General features: G+C 35.0%; 1 protein-coding gene across 1 annotated transcript in view; it reads right to left on the minus strand.

Annotated features, from left to right (window-relative positions):
• Positions 1 to 5372: 5372 nt before the first annotated feature.
• Positions 5373 to 14023, minus strand: part of LOC126297950 (titin-like) — an 817179-nt gene continuing 808528 nt past the window's right edge. Inside the window, exon 43 of the mRNA XM_049989271.1 lies at positions 5373 to 7642. Within this exon, the coding sequence (XP_049845228.1) occupies positions 7558 to 7642 (85 nt within the window). The 3' untranslated portion in view covers positions 5373 to 7557. The remainder of the gene's footprint in view (positions 7643 to 14023) is intronic.

Consider the following 14023-nt stretch of genomic DNA (forward strand, 5'->3'; position numbering starts at 1 on the left):
ACAGCTTTACTTCCACCAGTATCTCATCTTCTACTTTCCAGACTTCACAACACTTCTACAAAAATTGCAGGACTAACAATCCTGGAAGAAAGGACATGGTGAAGACATGGCTTAGCCACAGGCTGGGGGATGTTTCCAGTATGAATTTTACACCCAACAGCCATATGTGTGCTGATATGAAACCCCGACAGATTAAAAATGTGTGCTGTACCAACACACACTCTGCAGCAGAGTGAAAATTTCTTCCTGGAAATATTCCAGATGCTGTGGCTAAGCCATTTCTTCCCAATATCCTTTCTTCCGGGAGTGCTAGTCCTGCAAGTTTTGTAGGATAAGTAAAGTTTTAAATGGAGGAGAGGAGGTACTTGCAGAAATACAGTGATGTTAAGTATTTGACTGTTTTTGGTAAAGATTTTAAATCGTGCTAATTTTACTGTGGACTTGTATGGTTATTTTATGAACTGTTGTATTATTAATGATTGGATAACATTTTAATACATAAAAAGGTTTCCTATATCCTGATAGCGCAACTCCCTTCCCGTGGTTTCCTTACCACAGGGGAAGGAGTAAACTGTCATTATCGGTATGCACTAGGACTCTACACATTTTTTGACGTCTTCTGAAATGCTATTTTCGACTCATGTTATGTAAATTTAAAACAATATGTCCTGTATCTTTGGCATATGCTAAGGAATTTGATAACAACTGTAATATGCATGCATTTAAATTTGGTTTTCTACCTTGTAGGTTGATTATAAAATGGGTCTTGGCTCAAAACTAGTCATCAAATGTAACATAAAAAATATGCAGCTTGGAATGGTTTTTCATTTTGTTAATTAACAAAAGTTGCTGACCCAAGTTACTCCAGCATGCTGGAAGTTCATAAACATCTGATTTGTTGCTGCTACTGATCAATCTGTACATATTTGTTGATCATACAGTATAGTGTCATGACTGTTTTAAGTGTCCAGTGAAGGTGTGTGCACACTTCATTGTACCTCTTGAGCTATTCATTCTTTGCCAAGATAGGGTAACCTGATATTATGTGGTCTATGGTCTCAGAGCACACACAAAAAAGTTGACATCTATGAGGGTAATCCCAAAAGTAAGGTCCCCTATTTTTTTATAAGTCATAGACCTGTTTATTTCTACAATGGATTACATCAGTTTACAGCTTGAACATTTAGCTATTTTTCGACATAATCACCATTTCTGTCAATGCACTTTTGTAGACCCTGGGCAGTTTTTGCATGCCCATGTCATACCAGCTCACCGCCATGCTGTTTAGAAAGTTATGAACCTCTTCTTTCACCTTGTCGTTGGAGCTGAATCACTTTCCGGCCAAATGTTCTTTTTACCTAGAGTACAGGTGATAGTCACTGTGTGCCAAGTCAGGACTGTAGGGTGGGTGGGTGATTATGTTCCACTGAAACTGTTGCAGGAGAGCAATGGTTTGCTGAATGATGTGTGGGCGAATGTTGTCATGGAGAATGTGTACACCCCTACATTCCTCTTATCCGGTTCTGAATTGCCCGTTTGAGTTTTTTCAGAGTCTCACAGTACTTGTCAGCATTAATTGTGGTCCCAGCAATCCAGCTCCAATGACGAGGTGAAAGAAGAGGTTCATAACTTTCTAAACAGCATGTCGGCAAGCTTGTATGACATGGGCATATAAAAACTGCAACAGCATCTACAAAACTGCATCGACAGAAATGGTGATTATGTCAAAAAGTAGCTAAATGTTCAAGATGTAAACTGATGTAAACATTGTAGGAATAAACAGGTCTATGTACTTACAAAAAAATAGGAGACCTTACTTTTGGGATTACCCTCATATCATACTGAGTTGTTTTTATGATTACTATTTTGTATATCTTTGTCCTTAAAGCCTGATATTATACAGCCACTACTGGAACCTCTGACTCTGCTCTCACAGATGTGACTGTTCTCAGTCAGTGTTTAGTTTCACAAGGCAGTTTAGATACAGATCATGGAGAGATTCCTGTTTCAGGGATGGTTGTAACTTATTTTGTGTGTCAGATTTGATTTTAAATTGTAGAACTGAGTCAGTCTCAATACTTTCTGCAGTTTGTGGGAATTTTCTTGCAACCTTGTAAGCCTTAGCAATAATTCCTCTGTTTCTATTTGATATTTTAGACCATATTGTATGATCAGAATGAATTTTCACTCTGTAGCAGATTGTGTGTTGATTTGAAACTTCTGACACATTAAAACTGTGTGCCGGAGCAGGTTTCGAACCCAGGATCTTTGCCTTTTGTGAGCAAGTGCACTGCCAATGAGGCTACTCAAGTGTAAATCACAGCTGTTCATCTGCCAGTACCTCATATCCTACCTTCCAAATTTTATATAAATTCTCCTGTATACCTTATTGGACTAGCAGTCCTGGAAGAAAGGATACTGTGGACACATGGCTTAGCCATTGCCTGGTACATGGTTTTCAGAATGAAATTTTCACTTTTCAGCAGAGTGAACAGTGATATGAAACTTACTGGCAAATTAAAAGTGTGGGACTTGAACCAAGGATCTTTGCATTTCATGGGCAAGTGCTCTACCAACTGAGCTACCCGAGCATGAATCACCGCTGTACTTCCACCGGTACCTCATCTCCTACCTTCCAAACTCCACAGAAGTTTTCCTGAATACCTCACTGGACTAACACTCCTGTAATAAGGGATACAGTAGATACCTGGCTTAGCCACAGCCTAGGAGATTTTCATGACTGAATTTTCACTCTGCAGAAATATGTGCGCCAATTTCAAATTTCCTGTTAGATTAAAACTTCCAGGAGCACTAGTGCCACAATGTATGCAGGAGAACTCCTGTGAAGTTAAGGAGCTAGGAGATGACATACTGGGGGAAGTAAACCTGTGAGAGCACGTCAGGAGTCGTATTTTGATAGATCTGTTGGTAGAACACTTTTCTGTGAAAGGCAAAAGTCTCAGATTCAAGTCATGGTCTGGCACACAGTTTTAATCTGCCAGGAAGTTTCAGTATCAGCTGTAGCTTCCTCTGTACCATGTATACAACACAACTTTTATGTATTATAGTCTGCAGACAAAATCTCTTGTTAGGTGCAGTGTACCAGACCAAAGTTGCATTTAATCATTGGAGCTGTCAGTGATCCTATAGTTATAATTTTGTTCTTGAAGATGAATTTGGTACTTAGCACTGACTTTGCCCTCCTATAGTATTATTGGAAAACCAATTTCTTCACTGCTTCTTTTGCAGTTTCATTATTTTCCTCTGTACTGAGATACTTGTACATCTTTCCAGGTTCTAGGTTTCAAATACAGGTATCATCTTTATACAAGTGAATATGCTCTGTCTTCTCAATTTTCTTTTTACTCGTCCCTAGTGCCATCCATCTGTCACTATCAAACTAGATCAAAATGTCATCAGCAAATCTTTTAATGATACTTAGCATATCATTTAGGGTCTTGCCATTTCTTGCAAGTTTCTTCCAAGTAATTAATATGAAAAAGATGATATTAGTTTCTGATTGTCATCAAGCTTATACCTGGAAGAGTATATACCTAGTTGTCTGGGAGGAGGAAATAGGCAAATGCAAAATAATGGGAACAACCTTAAAATATTCCATTTTTATATGTATAATCATGACTGTAAATGTTGTTGTACATATTGGGAATGTAGATTTTTTCCTTGTGTATACTGCTGATGAAAAGCTCTCTGGTTTCCAGCTGGATGGATGTGTTGAGATACCTGATGTTTCAATAAATGTCACAGTGTCACAACACTGCCACCTGGCTGGAAACCTGAGAGCTTTTCATCAGCTGTTTCCATTATTTATGTATAATCTGGTGTCCCATTGCTCCATGGTATACTTACATAACTCTAACAATTCTGAGTGCACTTTCTTCTGGAGTTCAAGATATTTTAGTACCAAATCATGTGGTATTCTATCATATGGTTTTTGTGTAATCTAACCATGTCACATTTCACCTCTGTTGCTTCACATTCTTAGGTATTAGCTTATCAAGGACTAATTTATCTATATGAATCCTTGAAACACAATTTCTGTTCTACTGGAAGAAGATTATTACTATGGTATAATTTTGGCAACTCTAGGATTACTGAAATAGTACCTCGTCTTCTACGGTAATTGAAATATTAACTGCAAAGAGTAAAGAAAATGGTTGTTTAAATGTCATAGATGGCCTAATAACTTTAATTTTGACAATAAAAGTACATGCATAAATAAATAAGTAAATAAAATTATCTAGCCATGTATTGTGCCTCAACAGAATGCTTTCTGCCAAGTCTATCAACATAAAAAGTGTGTCCTGCCATGTTTATCTATCACTGTTGCTCTTTCATTACTGTAGCAGCGGTAAGTAAACAAGATGAAACATTTTGCATGGATATGAAAGGAATGATCATACAGTCAGTCATTGGTAAAGCAAGTGTCAGACTTTAGTTTATTGACAGGACACTCGTTATGCATCCCATCTTAGAATATTGTTGAAGTCTGTGAGACCCATACCAAACTGGACTAACTGGGGAAACTGAACATATTCAAATATGGGCAGCATGAATGGTCACAGGTGTACTTGACTCAGGGGAGAGCCATATGGATTTGCTAAAAAAAACTGAAATAGCAAGCCCTTGAAGGTAGAAGCAAATTATTCTGAAAAAGACTACTCACAAGTTTCAAGAAGCAACTAGTATTAAGAGAAGATATCATTCAGCTCATGTAGTAACCCCGAAGACCTGAATAGACTAACTAAAGCACACAAGGAGGCAATTAAGCAGTTTTTCTTCCCTTGCTCCATGTTGTATGGGGTTCCCAAAAGTTGGTTGGTTCCTTTGAAGCATCCTAGTCCTGTTCTCCTTTTGATATAAAATATGCAAGATAAAATTGAACACATGTCTTGGAGTAAGTCTCCACCATGAAATATACAGAAACTGTGTATTTCAGTTCAGGCTGCCTGAGAGTGTACGCTACATTGGCTAGTTAGCTGTTTATGATTTGGAAAGAACAGCATCCCATTGTTTAATATCTGCTTTAAGATGTGGAAAGAACAGCATTGCATTGTGCAATATGCGCTATGGGCATCTTTTGTTTATTTAATGCTACTAATACCTTCCACTTCCACATCACATTTAAACCTTCTTGAATGTATAATCCTGAATGCAATTACAGTTTGCATTAAGAGTATAACTGCCATAGCTGCCTGAATTAAGGAAAACTAGAAGAAGTGATATTCTCTGGATAAATAACTTACAGTTCCTTTTATGATTCACTTAACTAGTTAATACAATTCTATCTATGTCTTCTCTAAAATGTATTGTGAGAAGGGTTGGGTTGTTTTTGTTCAGTTAAAATAAAGAAATATTATATCTGTAAGCTTTATTTCTTTGTCAAAACTCTCAGCCAATAAAAACATCAGCTGTAATCACATTCTGTTCATTCAGTACAATTTCATCATTAGTAGAAATAACATGCATCACTGGAAAACAAAGCACAGTCCATCATAGATTTCTTAGCTAAGAAAACTCTTCTTTTAAAAAATAACAACAGTTCTTTTCCTCTTAACTGCTATCTGATGAATTATTAAATAATTCACAATGCAGCCTTCATACAACATGCTAGGATATGGGAAACAAACAGGATGAGTTCTGAAATGTGTTGACATTCTTAACTTTAAACTGTTTTCTAAAAACTACCATTTAAGCAAATGTATACAATGATTATGGTAAAAATATTAATACCAGTTGACACCATTAAAATTATCCAGAATAAATGCTTCCCTTGCAACTCATAGGTTTACATCAGAAGACAATGAACGTTCAGTGATGAGTCCCAAAGCCACTGTTGCTGTGTTTTCTATGCCTAAAGAAATAAAGCAGGTTACCATGACCCATACAATAACATAAATTAGCACAACAGAGATGATTGAATGAGTTAATATCACAATAGAACTTCTTTTTTACATTTTGCCATTTTCCACACCACTGAGAATTATGTCACATATTGTGAAGCTGACAAGATGGATCGTGTTACTTTCCAGGGTAATCACAAGCAAATTTAAAACACATGAAAAATTTTGTTTGGAAGTTATTCTAGGAGATAACACTGAAATTTTAATCTCGTTGTTAACACATTCATTAATAATTGTATTTAATGTTAACTTGTAATTGCAACATTTATAGAATTTCAACATATCCCAGGCATGCCTGATACAGCACAACAAATATGAAGGCAAAATTGATAAATAATTCCTTAGTAATTTAGCAAGTGGAATAGTTCAGTACTTGGCAGTATTTCCACCAGCCTACAAAGAGATTTTAGTTAGTAGCTGTACTTGATTTATGATTTATTTCCATTCGCATTAGCCCACTGAGCAAACATTTAAGCATTTTATTGCTTCATAAAATATAAAATTGCGTCCTGAAAAGTTGGTAATTTTTACATATGAATGCAGCATTAAAATTATGTCTGCAGAATTTTATTTTTATATATATATATATATATATTTTTATAGTGTTGTTCAAACTTTCTTGAGCAATCTCATAATATTTTGTCAACTACAAAACCATATGTTTATGAACATATTATGGTACTGTAATAGCTTGTATTGGTGCAAATTTCTTCAGTTCTAAACCTGAACTTGAATTATTTGTAGTCAAAAATTACATATTCCATTCTGCTTAGGTGAGTGGTGTGCTCATAAGTCTAAGAACATATTCACAATGACAATAACCTTATACTGATAGAAGTTCTTCCACTTTCTTTGTAAAGCACTTTGCAGGTTCAGAATCATTTTTATCTCACAATGAATTGGCAGGCCATATTACATTTTTGCATAATTCATTTGAAATCTCACAAATGAAGAAAATTGTCAGCGTAACAATTGTTTCATGATATGAATAACTGGTAATATCAAGTTTTTGGTGACATGAATAAACTGCCTTTTCATGTTTTAGTTTTTTCACTTTACCACATTGAAGCATCAAAGGATTTGAGATACACTATGCAAAACTATTAACATAGTATCCAGTTTGAATCTGAGGATGAGGTTGTATGTTCGAACAACAAAGACAGAGGAAATTATATTAATGCACTCTCTGTATGAATATTGCAACAACAAAGAATTTGACAGAGAGAAACTTCTAGTTATAAAAAGTACCATTTGACCAAAGATAGTGTCTAAAATATATTCATTTACATAGTATTTTCACTGGGCCTCCCAGTTTCAGTGACAATAATTGTCACTAGCTGTTACATCACAAACAGTAAATCGGACACAGAAATATTAAAAATTATTGTATGAACAGAGAGGTGTTGTTTAATGTCCTCTGTGTAGACACAGATATAAAGTAATACACAGAAGCTGTTCCATATAGTTAATAATTTTATTATGAAAAATGCATGAAGTTTATTGTTTTATGTGTTTCATCTAAAGTGAGATTATAAGTGCTGTCAGGAAAATGCTGTGTATTTTCATTTTATCTGACACACGTTTCTGCCACTTATGATAGAGATCAATGTTATTTCCACAGTAATCATCTTCACTTTCACTGTGTTCTTTTGTCGTCAGTAATATCTTTCTTGTCAGCTTCTGGTGCTGATGATGAGATGGTTGGTGTTGATGTTCTGTCACTGGGAAAGAAAAACAGAAAAATGTATTGTTTTTTTAGGATTTATTAATGAATGCAACTAAAACTTATGGATATAACAATTCTGCTACAACTTCTTCGATTTTTTCCCCCAGAATTTGTGAAGTAAATGGACATCAGATAATAGATTTAGATCTACAATAGACTTTGACTGCAAGAAAAATTGATCTCAGTTTTATTTCCACAGCTCTAGTTCAAAATGGATGGTGTTATTCAAATCTCAGTTATTATATTGAACTTTCTCATTACATGTTATTTCCCCAACTTCTCCACACAACAATATTTCTACCCATGCAAGTGTATGATTTCAGTATCATACTCCCAGAATATAAAATGTCCATGTTCTTACATGCTTTAATTTCATTGCAGCACATGTTGCAAAAGAACACATTTTCTTTGAAATTCAATTTCGAAGTGAACACCGATTCATATATATTAACATACTTGTAACAATACTTGTAACATTTTTTCAGTAAGATAGTACTATAAAAAGTTACAAAGACTACTGACACAACAAAAAGTTGTATGACTTGTCAACACATATACTAGTAATGAGATACGTGCATGTATGCATGCAACAAAGGCAGTATCTTGTTCAACCCCACTGTGCCAATTTATCAAGGAAATAGAAAGTGGCTGAAGAAAAAAGTGTAAGCTGTTTTAAAGAAATCTTAAATGTGGTACTTCAGAATAACTTCTTCCAATGTAGTGGCAATTGTAACTGACAAATGACTATTGTTACTATCTGAAAAATATTATGTGTTGTGGAACATGGGTGCTTTGGGTGAAGAAAACAGGACACTTTGGCTCTCAATAAAGGAAGATTGTTGGACTGTAGTTAATTGGAGTAAATGTACAAAGACTGAATTTGTGTATCAAGTTTATTACCTGCATCAAGAGCAACAGCTTCTAAGAAAATGATGGCATAAATAACTTTTGGTAACACAGCAACAAAGGACTTACATGGATGTAAACCAATCATTTGTGAATAAAACTGATGAACACAGAAAATGATTGTCACAAAAAAATGTAGTCATTGCACCACAGTTGATGTCAGTAATCCAACAAACTGTTCAGACAAAGAGTTTCTGCAGGCAGCTTCCAATACAAGATGTCCAAAAAGGACATTGGTGCTTCGATACTACAAATAATTTGTTGGTAATAAGCACAAAGAATTTGTTGGCAATAAGCAAAGGTTCAAAATGTTAGCAATATGAACCAATTAGGATAAAAGTATGATTTTAACCACTGACTCATACTTCACTTCGTTTTGTATAACCAATGCCTCCTGTAGTCCATATATTCTTATTGCCCATGTAGGGTTCTATCTTTAAGGACAACAATTTACCAATTTGTACTGCTAGCTGTGTTCACATATTAGTTGATGATCATGAACTTAAACACTTACTCTGGCCTGTTCAGTAACTTTACTCAAAGATTACTGAGAATCTGTGGTAAGTTTCACTGCAGAGCATTCCTTGTAAACTTACCCCACATTCTCATGGACAGAAGAAGCTGCAGCACATCAGAATTATTGCTATAACATTTATCCATAAATAGTTCATGGGTTGCATACATTCTTATCATTGATTACTTTCAAAGAAAACTGTTCTTTGTAACCATTGGAACACTAACAGTACAACACCTTTTTCTTAAATAACTGAAATGGTACAATGGACTACAAATAGTCGCCCATCATACTTACATGTCTGTTGGAGAATTTCTCATTTCTCATCAGAGGCTTGTCATTGTTATGTCATTTATACATATTACTAAATTGAAGCTCCCCCTTCCCCTCATGTTTTTTCTGTCTGTATGTGGAGGGTAATCACAGGTACTAAAGTAGGGATTCTGGTATAGTTCTAACAAACAGAAAGGCTGATTCATAAAAAAGGTTTGTGCATAACATTTATTACTGTTAAGTCGAACAAACTGTCTGACCATGGATACTTCAGGTTACCCATGTGAAGTTAGGGTGGATCACTAGTAGCTTCCAAACACAACTATTATTAGTATGTTCTTGTTTCTCTTCCTCTCTCAATCTTTTTCAATTGTATTCTCAATCTTCCTTATTCATCTTCTGTGCTTTTCTGTTCCTTCATGATCTTTCATTTTTCATTACTTTCTCAAGCAGTCACCATCCACTACACACCCCCAGTTGCATCTGACAGTCCCAATTTTTTAGTGAAAAAGAATGAAAATGTTTGCTATAGCCATGAGAGACATTTGTAATTAAATCATGTGTTTGAGATTTTATAGCAATTCATTACAAGTGGTATAACATTACATGAGAAAATGACAACATACAAACTCCTGAAGGCTCTTCCATCACACTAATTTAGGTTTTCCATGGTTTCCTTAACTGCTTAAGGTGGATGCCAGGATGGTTCGTTTGATATGAACATGTGGTTAATTTCTAAAGACATCATCAATACACTGTTAAAGCCTATTGTTACTTTTTTAAAGTTAACTGACAGGCAAGAGAATCAAAGTTTAATTAAAACAGCAAACATGTGACATAATGTGAGAAGTCGTTGGGGAAAAATATATACTTGCACTGAAATTAGAAGTATGCGTACAGTAATACAATAAAAATATAAAAGACGAATAACAGCAACAATAATAATAAAGTATTAGTGTTAATATAATATCAATCTGTAAAAAATAGAAATGACTATACCATTTTCCAGTTTAAAGTGACAAAAGAAGCATACAGAGGAAAGAGAATAAAGAAGAAGAAGAAGAAGTTTGTTGTGAGGGAACAGAATCAGGAAGAACAAATACATTGTTAGGCATAGCAGTAACGAAAAATGCAACAGCAGTAGTATTATTTCGTGAGATTACACAAAGACATACAGATAACTACCAATAAAAAAAGGAATGTAGGGTAACAAAAGTGATGGAGCATGAAGGTGTGGTCAACTAATGTCCAAGATGTGTAATAATCAGGACAGAACAGGGAGGGGCCATTTATACTGAAAGGATGTAGTGGATTTATCAAGAGCACTTGATAATGAATGGGCCTTATATCATTCTTGTGAAGGAGTGTGCTCATGTGGTTAGTTACTCTAGTAACAAAGGCTAATCTTACAGAATGAGGGCAAAGTTCTTCATTCTTCTCATTTGCATAATTAATACAGTTTCATTTGAAGGCCTTAAGTTACAGTGGTTTGTGAAGAACCTTCTACCACCACTGTAAGGCAGCATGGAAAATACACATGTAGGTGTAGAATTGCAGTAGAATTTGCATTGGCAGGCTCTCTGTGAACAATTTTGTACTTAGGAAATTAATCTGTCATTTGCTGTCGAAAATTCTTTATTTAAATTTTTGCCACTCCTGAGATCAGTATCAACTAACATCTGGCACTGCAACAATTCCATAACTGTTATTGCAGAGGAAGTCTCACAGTGTAGAGATAATGTGAAACAATCTGTACCAGTCATTTGCATAATATGTGAATTACTATCCACACACTTTTTCTTTGACTCTTAGGTATTTGGTTCTTAATTAGCTGAGGTCTGAAGATGCAGAACAAATTGCATATCTTCTCTGGTAAGCATAAACTTAACAAAGAGTTTTGCTGTAGTAGTTATATGGCATAGGAACCACTTACTTATAATTTAATATTTTTGTAGTGAAGATTATTATTCACTTTATAAGGCACTTTCAGTTTCAGTTATATGACCACTGGTCAGCTCTGCAGATCATATTTTACCTTTGCCAATACTCCTACATGAAACATCTAGTGTGGGCTTCATTTCTCTGACAGTGGCCGTTTTCACTGAAGGTAAAATCTTGTGAATTGTTCGCCCATATCATATTCATCTTCAAACTTTTCCAAAACTCAATTTTTGTTCCCACCACAGGGATCCTCCTCCTGGAGTCTTCCAATATCCTCAAGCAGCTGAAAGCTGTCACAAACAGTGTCACAAAGCTCTGAAACTGCATTTGTTCTTGGAGATTTCAACTGTTTCCTGGGCTGTTATTAAAATCTATATCCTGTTCATATTGTTCTTGGTGTTTCACTACTGCAGATTTTACATTCTTTTTCTAGCTCATGTGGCATTTGACCATCTGTCGGTAGACCCCATATGCCAGACGCTAAAATGAAATATGACACAAAGGATCATATGAAAATAAAAAAAAATAAAAATAGGCTATCAGCCTACAGAAAGTAAAGTTTTATTGGCAAGAGTCTAGCATCCCAAATATCTGTCACACTCAGAAAATACTGTCTTCCAAATGCAGACAATTGAAAGAAGAACTACAGTAAAATCTTCACCAGCATAACAATTACAAAAAATTGAATTAAAGGATTTCAGCTTTGTACTCCGTTTTGGTGCCAGTATGGTCACTGAGTGATTAGACAGATTGCTTTGATCTATTTACTGACTTAATGTAAAACCAAAAGTTCCTAATTCGTTTGTTCACACTGCAAAAAATTGAGAAAATAAATTGTTTAATATTAGGTTATGAAAAAGGAGAGCTATTCTCATACTATTTCTTGTCAACACGTCTGCAGTTATTATTTTTATACATTTTCTATCAATTTTGAAGAAGCTACAACTTCTTCTTCAGACACTTCAGCAGCACAAGTATACCTGATTAATGTACATCAGCATCCTCTGGTGTGGTAACCATAACACTGAGTCTGTCTTAAGCAGTCTAATAAAAACAATAAACAGCTGAATACAATCTAATAAAAGCAATAAACATGGTTGAGAGGAGAAAAAATTGTAAAGAAATAGCCTCTCTTCCCCATAACAAAACTTCTTAAGATTTTCTGTCAGATTGATACAGAATTTTACTTTTGAATTTATTGGACACTTCATGACTGGTTCTCCTTACTCTCATTTTGACTTCATTAAGATTCTGTTTATCTAACAGGCTTTGTATATTTAAAGCAGTGGTAAAGCTCCCTCTGTTTTCAGAGCAGCTTTCCAGTGAGTCTGTTGAAACACATTGCTCATTCCCTTACCTCACAACTTTACTTAGCACAAATATGTCTACATGTACCATACAATACTCTTGAATTAAGTCCATTTATACTCAATTTTTTCAGTCTCAGAGATGAAAGCTTCATATTTGTTTGCTCAGGTAATCAGAAACCCATTTCTAGTTGCTCTTGCTAAGCAGAAACAACTGCATTCTTAGCAAAACCTTCCATTAGTGATGCTGCAGTGGTATTATAAATACCGATTCCCAGCTCTATGTTAACTGAATTGAAAAGTTAGGATTTTTGCAACCTGGAGATCTCAGATGTTACCTCAGGAGTCATTTCTCCGATTCACTGCTGAAGGTAATTTTCAGATAAGTTATTTACAACAATATTGGATGAGTCCCTGTAACTACCAACTGCCTTACTTACTTGCGTCTCCCAGTTAATTGAAATCTCCTCCTAATACTAAAATATGATCAGGAAATTTGTGCATGGTGTCCATTAAGTTTTCACTGAAAAGTTCCATCACTACAGCACTTGAGGTAGGGGTCTATAAGAGCACCTTATTATCATGTTTGATACATCTTTCATGTTTATCTTCTTCCAAATTATTTCACACTTGTACTAACCTCACTACGTTATCTTAATATTTAGGACTAAAAACATGCCTCCACCACCAGCATCCATTCTATTCTTGTGATATACATTAAAATCAGAATTTTCATTCCTCTGCATTCTGTTTCAACAATTTTCCATAAATTCTGATTTTATGCACATGTACATGTGATATAATTCTAAACTGGGTAGTAAAACACTGGAAACAACATATATGTCTCGCAAATTGGACATTGTCACCACTGAAGTACCTTCACTTCTTTCATTACTGTTTCACGTGTAGGACTATGAAATTGTTTCCTCCTTCATTGATAACTCATAAAATCTAGTTGAAGAATGTATGCTATTGCATTACATGAAGTACAGGGTGGCACAGTTAAAAGCAGCCCTTCACCCCTTTGAATGTGAATACAATATTTCGACTTCTGAAACAGAGTAAGCAGCTACAACAATGGACAGTTTTAGGAAATAACCAACTGTTAGCATTTGTGTGTCAGTATTTCAGTTTATTTAATCAGTTAAGTTAGACATTTCTCTTAGTTACCTGTAAAATGAATTTCTTGATGGAAGAAAGAATTGAAATTATGGAAGCATAAAGAAAACGAGTTTAATTAAGGAAACTCACAAAATTTTTGGGATCAAGTATCCCGATAGAGAACTACCAGCAAAGAGAACAATACAGAATCTATAAAAATTGGTGCACCTATGGATCTGTGCAAAATGTAAAACGACAAAGAATTCCTTCAGTGCAGACACCAAAAGTTATTGCAGACATTCACCGGAGAATTATTCAGAACCCAAATATGTCT

This window comes from Schistocerca gregaria, chromosome X (assembly GCF_023897955.1).
Source record: "Schistocerca gregaria isolate iqSchGreg1 chromosome X, iqSchGreg1.2, whole genome shotgun sequence".
In the NCBI taxonomy this organism is placed as follows: Eukaryota; Metazoa; Arthropoda; class Insecta; order Orthoptera; family Acrididae; genus Schistocerca; species Schistocerca gregaria.